General features: G+C 38.9%; 1 protein-coding gene across 2 annotated transcripts in view; it reads right to left on the bottom strand.

Moving 5' to 3' along the window:
- Window positions 1-10,000, bottom strand: part of LOC124422537 (E3 SUMO-protein ligase EGR2-like) — a 34,439-nt gene that overhangs the window by 1,790 nt on the left and 22,649 nt on the right. Inside the window, exon 2 of one of the 2 annotated variants that reach the window (XM_046959087.1) lies at window positions 1,401-2,180. The exons of the other annotated variant lie outside the window; for it this stretch is intronic. Within the exon in view, the coding sequence (XP_046815043.1) occupies window positions 1,401-2,180 (780 nt within the window). The remainder of the gene's footprint in view (window positions 1-1,400; window positions 2,181-10,000) is intronic. 2 annotated transcript variants of the gene reach the window in all.

Raw genomic sequence — 10,000 nt, 5'->3', positions numbered from 1 at the left:
TTCGAGTCGAGAGCGTACTGACTAGTCCTATCTGTCGTCTGCATCCTGCCGGTTCGTTACTTCCTTCCTACGTACACAATCATTCTTTAACTCTTCTCTCTCTCTCTCTCTCATTCTCCCTCCCAACCCCCCTCTCTCTCTCGCACTCTCTTTCTGTCATTTTACGAAAATAATGACAAACACTAGTACGAAAACTTTGAAACAAGATAATAGGCATTCGAAACTATCAAGTCTTGTAGGTATGGAAAATGGTTTACATTTTAAAGGAAAATCTTAAATAGAAATAGCACTAGGTCCGATATATTTAAATGTGGTTAAATATAATGATGTGTAAAAAAAAAAAGAAGACAAAGAGAGCAAGAACGAGAGAGCGAGAGAGGGAGAGAGAGAGAGAGACAGAGAGAGAGAAGGTGAGAAATAAAGAGAGAAGGAGAAAGAGAGATAAGGGAAAGAGAGAGCTTAACGGGAACGGTTTTACAATAAAAACTGGCTGGTGGTGGGTGTAAAGGTATCGAAGGGAGAGACGTTTGGTGGTAGAGAGAGAGAGAGAGAGAGAGAGAGAGAGAGAGGTGGGGTTCGCTTGGAAGCATGAATGAACCTAGCAAGGGATGGCAAGAGGAGTTGGAGGAAGAAGAGGAGGAAGAGAAGGAGGAAGAAGGTGGTAGAGGGAGGAGAGGAGGTTTCTGAATGTCGGGGTCGCCGAGTATTGATCCGCAACAGCCGGACACGTTCGATATTAGCTGTTCTCGCGACTCCAGCGATATGAGTACGTCAGCGGTGTCGTATCACAAAGTTTTCGTTTTTTTCTTTTTTTTTTTCTTTTTTTTCTAAAACGAGAACGGGAGACTTAATTATTTCATGGCGATACGATGACTGTATCACATTGATCTTTGAGAAAGATCGTGCCGAGCATCGAACGAAATCCTCGGAAAAAGGAGGGACGTTCGTATGTGATAGCCGGTTTACCGACAAGGGTATCAGGAGTATACGGAGGTCGCGTGCTTGGGAGGAAAGCGAAAGTTCGCTTTCCACGATGTACCGACGAGACGAGAGGGTGCAAGGCCAATTGATTTTCAGTTGAAAGCCGAGAACCTTGCATCGATGCTTTCTCTCTCTCTTTTCTTGATTTTTACTTTCACGCTGACTTTTATTTCTTTTTTTTTAATCCATATTTATAACAGAAATCGTAATACGATTGAAGTGGTACTAAAAGAATAGTGTTACACACACACACATGCACACCCATATATATATATATATATATATATGTATGTATATATTATATATGTATATATGTATATATGTATGTATATATTATATGTCATTGTCTTAGATCAAAACAAAATGGTAGTAGGAATATAGGAAGATCGGATAGGTTTGTTGGGACGGTATATAGGTACCTGAGATCGGTGGCGGTTCGACCAGTGCGGAGGGGCCAAAGAAGGACGGTAGATCGCTGCTGGTGGTAACCGGCGTGTTCAGGTCACCGGGCTTGTCCTTCTCGTTTGGGTCTTGGAGATCGTCGTTGCAGTTCCTGGTATAATCTTTGTCATTGTCATCGGGTTGCCGGTGTCTTTTAGTAACATCGTTAATGTCGCCCGGCGAAGAGCACGGCGTGTCGACGTGACAATGATGTTGTTGGTGATCGTCCAGTCGATGATGATGATGATGATGATGGTGATTGTGATGATGATGTCGGGCGTGGGAGTGATCGGACGAGTCGGACGAGTTATTTTGATGCTGCGAGTGCAGTGGCACGCAGGAGGTTAATGATAGGGTCGGTATGGTCTTGGTCGAGGCTGTTGCCAAGGATGCACAGGAGGATGCTGTGCTGGCGGGGCTCGAAGTAGCGCCGACACCGCAGCCCACCGATGCCGACGTCGAGGAAGAAGCGTTGTACGGTAAACAGGCGTCAAAACTTAGTTGTACCGTTTGTAGATTGAAGGTCGCGTGATGATGGTGATGATGATGATGTCCTAAAGGAGGTGAAGATAAGAGAAAAGGGCTGGTGGCCGCGTGAGGTTGCGAGCCCACCACCTCCATGCCGTCCATCGTCATCCTCTGAAGCAGCTGATCGCCTGTCTGAGCGTCGACGGTCGTCTCCTCGGTGTTACTGGTGCCGGTGGTAGTGTTGGCGGCGGCGGCGGTGGTCCCGGTACTGGCGCACTGCGTGTCCTCGCCTGTGGTCGTATCGTTCAACGCAATTATTATGGTTATTTACCACTTGCTCCTTCCTCGGTTGGCCCGACTACACAACGACGAGAAAATGTTTTCTCTAGAGTTGAGTCGCGCGACAACCCCAAAGTGAAATTAACCCACTCCACCCGCGAATGTTCCTGTCACTCTATATATACATATATATACATGTATGTAAGTATGTATATATATATATATATATATATCTTTCTCTCTCTCTTTTTACTTTTCTCTCTCTCTCCCTTTTAATCGTCTACGTCACTGAATTAGTAGCGATCTCAAGCACTTGGGACACGCGCGCGCTTCTCTTTTTCATCCGTCCCCTGACACGCGCGTTCCGCGTCGCCTAAGAGCTTGTTTAAAGGTGCGAGAGGACTCGACGCCGCCCGGAAAAACTTGTCTTCGCGCGCGATACCAGCAGTACGACGACGACGACGACGAGGACGACAACGACGAATACCGCGGCGGCACGTACCAGATGAACGAGAACAACACCGCGACAAACTAAGAGCACAAGTCAACTTCTCTCTCTCTCTATCTATCTCTGTCTCTTTTTCTCTCTTTCTTTTTCTCTTTCTCGGCACGATCCGGTGTCCGGTTCGCTTCTCCCGTATCCTCCTCCAGCACCGGTCGCGCCGATACTACGAACTCCTCGACGCGTTCTCCTCCCTCTCGACGCGAGAAGAGGGAGGTTGGGGAGGACTACCGGGTGGGGGGTGGTGTGAGGTGGGTAAGTAGGTAGGTAGGTAGGTAGGTATCTCTCTCAGTGGTAGGAGAGTCACTCCTCCTACCTACCAAAATATTATCACAGTAATCACCGATAGGTCCCCTTTGTCGATTCAAGAATGAAGTCGATTTATTTAATGGGAATTATTAGCTGTGATCGTTGGCAAACTATTAGACGAAAACAAAAACGAAAGTTAGGAATAGTAATATAACGATTATTAGAAGACAAAGTATGTTCGGGGTAGATTATTATTATTGTTGTTGTTATTGTTGTTGTTGTTATTATTGTTTATGTCGTCGCTAATAATGTTGATAGTGGGTGCCGAAATTTGTGTGGGTGCGTGTAAGCCCACGGTCGTTTCTCTCTCTTTTTTTCTCTCTCTCTCTCTTTCTCGTCTTGTCACCTTTTCGTACGTATATATCTCTCTTCTCGTCTCTTTTTCTCTCCAAAATGTATCTCGTATAATACCCCCGTGTATTATATATGGAATGACCACACACATATATATATTACTTGTATACACGTATCCCTCAAAAACATAGATCTACACATACACGCGCGCACGCATGCACGCACACACATATATGCACATACACACACGCGTGTATCAAACACAGACAAGACTTTGCGTATCGTGTGTGGGCGCGCGAGTACGCGTCTATCTCTGTTTCTCTTTATCTTTCTCTTTCTTTCTCGTTCTTTCTCACTTGGTTAAGGCGCGCGCGTGCGCGTGTGTGTGTCGTGCGGAGGCACGAGTTAGAGCGCGAAAGGGATCGTGAAAGAACGCGCGATGCGTGGGGGTCGCGCACGAACTGAGCCGAGCGACGGCGCGCCCCGTAGTTTTATGAATGGACCGCGGAGACTGTCCCATATTTGGAAGCGTCGAGCCGTCCGCCAGCCAATCCCCGCTCTCGACTCCCCTGTCTCCGCGCACACGCGAGCGCAAGACTCTCTGTGTGTCGTCCGTGCGGACGCTGCTGTCTCTCTGCGCCGTATCGCGCTCCTTACCCCCACTACTTTGTTTTATCCTTCTCTCTCACTCTCTCTCTCTCTCTCTCTCTCTCTCTCTTTCTCATATACACTCTCTTTCTCTCTCTCTCTCTCTCTTTCGCTCTCGCGCGCGCTCACGACCCCCACCACGTTGCCCTTCGCGCGCGCGCCGCCGAGCAACGCAACCCGGCCGATATCTCGCGAGTTGGATAGACACAGAGTGCGAGAGAAAGAGAGAGAGAGAAAGAAAGAGTGAGAGAGAGAGTGAGAAAGAGAGAGAGGGAGAGAGAGAGAGATGAGAGAGAGGGAATGCGGGTTTATACGTAAGAGAGAGCAAGAGAAAGAGAGATAGACGTACACTCTCCATCTACCCCTCCTCGCGACGTACCACGTTCTCGGTTCACCAGTGACGTAGAGCCCGTGACGTAGTACCGAGGCGCGCGACCGCTCTACCCCCACGCGTGATCGAGCAAGATGAAGAAGGCGCGAGCACGCGGCTTGCCGTCAAGCAGCCGGCTGAGAAGACGAGAGAGATGGAGATAGATAGTTAGAGAGAGTGTAAGAGAAAGAGAGAGAGGGAGATAGAGAGAAACAATTTTTGCTCCTCAAGTATCTCTCTACCTACGTGATATATATGTAAGTATGTATATGTATGTATGTATGTATGTATGTATACACGAGACGATGAACATGAATTATTTGTAGTATATAAAATAATTCGTTAAAGAGATTGAGTGAGAGAGAGAGAGAGAGAGAAAATCTTTTTGTTTTTTTTTGTTTATAAAGTACGATATAGTACTATAACATATTTTATAAATAAAGAAAAAAAAAATTATTGCGAGTGAACATAATGAAAATTCAAATTTTCATGATTTTTCTCTTTTCTTGAATTATATAAACAGAGAAAGAGATAGATAGATAGATAGATAGATAGATAGATAGATAGATAGAGAGAGAGAGAGAGAGAGAGAGAGAACGAAATAATTAACGTCGTTCTCGTTAACTTTCTCCAACTTGTATTATCCATTAAATGGCATGACATATTCTTTTATTATATTCCATCCATCCCTTATGTTAACGTTAGTCACAGAGCTTCGTTAATCGTTAATAACACTGTACCATATATAAAATACCTATACCCAGATATAAAGATAAAAATAATTGTATATATATATATATATATAGATAGATAGATAGATAGATAGATAGATATAGATATATATAATGGATAGGACATGTATAATAAAAGTTATCGTTATTAAACTCGTATTACGGGTTACTGATAGTTGACATGAAAAATTCGGGTAGAAGTATAGGGAAAAGCACGGACGCAATAAGGCGGCAGGCATACAGCTGCTGATCGATCGCGCGTGTCCTCTCTCCGGTTGAAAGGGAGCGCGCGCGTGCCCGGCACGCAGAAAAAGAGGAGAAGGAAGAGGAGGAGGAGAAGGAGGAGGAGGAGGAGGAGTTGGAGGAACGAAGAAGAAAAAGAAAAAGAAGAAGAGGAAGAAGAAGAAGAAGAAGGAGGAGGAGGAGGAGGAGGAGGAGGAGACTTTTTCATGACGGTGTCTAAGCGAAAGGGTAGACAACAACGACGACAACGACAACGACGACGACGACAACAACGACGACAACGGCGACGACGACGCGTGCCACTTGCGCTCGCGCGCACGCTTGCGAGTCACGTACTCGTGCGCGTGCGCGTGCGCCTATGATCTTTTTCTCTGGCGGCTCTCTCGCAACCACCTGATGCCCTATTTGGGTCCACGCACAGTCACGCGCCCGCTCTCTTTCTATATATCTTTCTCTCTCTCTCTCTCTCTCTTTTTCTTTTCCTTCCTTTTTTTTTCTCTCCGCCCTCCTTCTCCTCCTCCTTCTCCTTTCATTCGCCCCGCTCACTCTTCTATCCTTTACGAAATGGCGAGTGTGCGCGTGCGCGCACGAGCGCGCCTGCCACTTCTAATCTCTGTCCGAGACACTAACGAGCCATTCCGAAGGTGGAGGACGTACATGCATACGTACGGCTACTAGGCCGAAAAGATCAATGACATTTGGCTATTATCCAAAACGTTCATACGCAAAGATAACAATAACGAAATAAGTAATAATCGTAAAGTATCTATAACGTACGTATATGTATGTATCTTTCACGTTCATTTCTTTCCTTAAGTAACGTTAATGAATTTAACGTATCTGCTCGTTAAATGTTTTTTTTTCTATTTTCTTTTTCTTTTTCTTTTTCTTTTCCTTTTTGTTTTTTTTTGTTTTTTTTCCCCTTATAGACGTAAGGGATAACGTTCGAATTCCGAACGTTAACTTTACGTTTTTATATTTGAAAATTTATTTATTTGTATGTTTATTTATTTATTTATTTATTTATTGACTTATTTATGTACACAGGGGAAAAAATAAACCACCCGAAAAATAGAAACGATCTATATCCGTATTAAACGTATAATAATATTATACTTTGCAAGTACTGACGCACTTTGCGATATCTATACACGATATAAATATATATGGTATATATAGAAAAAAAAGAAAAAAAAAAGAAAAAAAAGAAAAAAAAAAGAAAAAGAAAAGAAAAAGAACAGAAAAAAAAGAAAAAGAAGCTATGAAAATTATTCGAGAACAACGAAAAAAATATTTTGACGCGAAGCTAATATAAGCTTGTGAAAAAAAGAATAATAATAATAACATTAATAATAATAATAATAATAATAATAATAATAATAATAATAATAATAATAATAATAATAATAATAATAATAATAAAAATAATAATAAATAAATAATAATAAATAAATAATAATAATAATTATTATTAAATCTATTATTATTTTATAATTCTACAATTATAATTATTATTATTATTAATTTATTATTATCCTACAATAATAATAATTATAATTATTACTGATCTATTATTATCAATTCATTGTCATTCTAACATATAATTAGTAATAATAATAATTATTATTACATGAAATTTTTGACAACGATCGTACAAAATTATTAATTTAATTTTGATTATAATCTTTTTGAGAAACGTAATATTTGTGATTAATGAGATAATATTAGCCGAAGGATTAGAGAAAGAGAAGTAGAAAAGGAGAGAGAGAAAGAGAGAGAGAGAGAGAGAAAGACGAAGTGAACGTGCAAAGCCTCGTTCGTCGAAGGAATCGCCGTCGGTGCGTTCTTGCGACGCTCACGAATGCTCTGGCACGACAACAAAATGTTCTAAAATGACCGGGGCCCACTCGTCGAAGAGGCGGTGGGCGCGTTCTATTCGTAGCGCGACTCGATGCGGTTTTGCGCGGGCGAGTGTCGCTATTTCGAGCCGCCACGCAACCACCTGAGACACCCAGCATCCCCAAATACCCGGGATAACTATCAAGACGCAACGTCGAATTCGCACGTATGAAGAGCACACTCCACCAACAGCTGACTCATCGTACGACGATCTACGAGATTTTTCTTTGAGTTTAGCCACCAGTCGAGTCGCGAGTCTCTTCTCTCTTCTCTTTTCTTCTCTTCTTTTCTCTCTCTCTCTCTCTCTCTCTCTCTCTTTTCTTATCTTATCTTTTCTTTCTTGCTCTCTCTCTCTCTCTCTCTCTCTCTTTCTCTTCTTTTCTCTTCTTTTCTTTTCTCTTCTCATCATCGTCAGTTTTATTCTTTAGCGAAACAACGATAAACGAGCGTGCTTTATTTGTTTGTGCATTCTAATACTATTAGTGTGATCTACGACTTGTACTTATTACTTTCTCAAGTGGAGTTTTTAGTGAGATATACGAAGTTTACCATTGGATTTAAATTTCCCACCTTTTACGAGTCGTTACTTCCTTCTCTTTATCACTGGGAATGTGATTCGAGTTTTTTTTCTCTTCTTTCTTTTTTTGCCTTTTTTCTTTTTTCGTTTCATTTTTTTCTTTTCTCTCTCTCTCTCTCTCTCTCTCTTTCTTTTACTTCTCTAATTCGAATGAGAATTTCTTTCAAATGCAAATGTACGAACGGTCTTTGAATGTGATCTAATCGTGTTAGATCAAAGTAAGTTACTTGTTAATAAATTTTCTTGAATGTTTTTTTTCTTTTTCTCTTTTCTTTTCTTTCCGTTATTCTTTTTTTTGTTTCTTTTTTTTTTCTTTTCTTCGATAACCTGGACCAATGCAATAGAGAATAAGATCCTCTCTTTTTTATTTCCCGGAATGAGTAAGTCTTTCTGCGTAGAAATGTTGTTGATTCATAAAAGAGTTTATCTCTGCACGAATATTTATTATCTTTTTTATTTGTTTTTTTTTCTCTCCTTCTTTTTTTTTCTCTCTTTTATATATTTCTATACAAACGAGTCGGCGATTTTATAAGTGGTCTTATTAATAATATATCTATAGTTTTATTTGTAGATATTACGATCCTTTCTTTTTTTACTTCTTCTTTTTTTTCTTCTTTTTTTCTGTTTTTTTTTTTTCTTTTTTCTTTTTAATAACGTATCTCCTTGTAAGAGACAATAAATAACGAAATCAAATTTTTTATTTTTTTTTATTTTTTTTTTTTTTTTTTCAACTCAATATTTAACTTTCGACTCAAATCATTTTCATAATTATATACGGATGATATTTAAATGAGGAGAGTTATAATTTATCAACAGGTCTTGCTTTGCCTCGGATGTCGTTTCGAATTTAAAAGGCGGGAAATACGGATTCCAAGTATTACGTTGTCCACGATTTACATCCGAGTGTAATTAAGGGCAATCGGTTTTTTTTTCCTTGTTCTTTTTTTTTTTCTTTTTTTTTTTCCTTGCTTTTTTCTTTTCCTTATATTTCAAGTGCCTTTTTACGAATCCTAGAAATATGTTTAACAAATACTGACATTGAAAATAAATGGTAGTTTTTATCAAAATTAAAATAATATCCCGTGACAAATGAAATAATTAATTAATTAATAAGATAAGAAAAAGATATTATTCCTTCTTAAAAACGTATAATAATTTCTTGAAACATATTGAATCGAAAACTGACCATATAAAATTTCAATTCGATCAGATAATTATCATTATATCAAAGAGATGTGTAATCTCTAAATTAAAAGAAGAAAAAAAAATCAGGATTTGATAGATAGATCCTCAAACAATACAGATTATATATATATATATATATATGTACACAGGATGGCTCCGAAAGTTTATAAGATAGGCTTAAATATCCCCCTTCATTAATTTCATTGAATTCATTAATTATACTATCCCGAAATTTCTTCATTAATTTAATTAATAACATTTCTTAAATCTTGAACATTTAGTTAATCAAATATTACAATTAACTTTCTTTTTCTCTAATATTTTCATTTTTTATCATAGAACAATTACGAGATGTTTTTAGAAAGATACGATTCGATCTTTACGATCGAAATAGAAGAGAAAAAAGAAAAAGAAAAAAAAAAAGCAAAAAGAAAATAAAGAAAAAAATAGTCAAAAAGTTTGGAAAATATTGCACGTTGTTTTTTTCTTTTTTTTTTTTCTTTTAAAACAAACATCAAAACATTCGGATCAACGTGTTTTATGTCTCTTTAAATAGATGATAATTATTGTGTAGAAAAAAAAAAACAAAAATAAAAACAAAAACAAAAAAAAAAAAAGAAAAAGAAATGAAAATTATGCTCTAGTCAATTTAAAATACATTCCTGTATCTTCTACTAGTAAAACGATGATTCTTCTTATAAGAGTGTCGGTATTTCTTCGATCTGCCGTGAGTCACGATCCATCGAGGCTTTCGCACGTTTTTGCTACGACCGCGACGCGATACGGAGCTCGTCGATTAACGATCATTTCCGCTTGATTCCCGACTAGATATCTTTCGTCTTTTTCTGTCATCTAACTTGATCATCTTCTTCGTCGTATCGATCAGCTACTTTTTTTACGAATTTCGACTTTTGTCTTTTTATATATATATATATATTTTTTTTTTTTCTTCTCTTTCATTTTTCGTTCTCTCGTAGTTTACATAAGCTTCATTTATATTATTGAAAGTGTAAATATTGAATTTCTTGCTTATTCCGCTTTATGATACGTTATAATATAATTAATCAATTTAA

Source organism: Vespa crabro, chromosome 3, assembly GCF_910589235.1.
Source record: "Vespa crabro chromosome 3, iyVesCrab1.2, whole genome shotgun sequence".
In the NCBI taxonomy this organism is placed as follows: Eukaryota; Metazoa; Arthropoda; class Insecta; order Hymenoptera; family Vespidae; genus Vespa; species Vespa crabro.
Note: the sequence above shows the minus strand (reverse complement) of the source record. Positions and strands in the feature narration are given on the sequence as shown.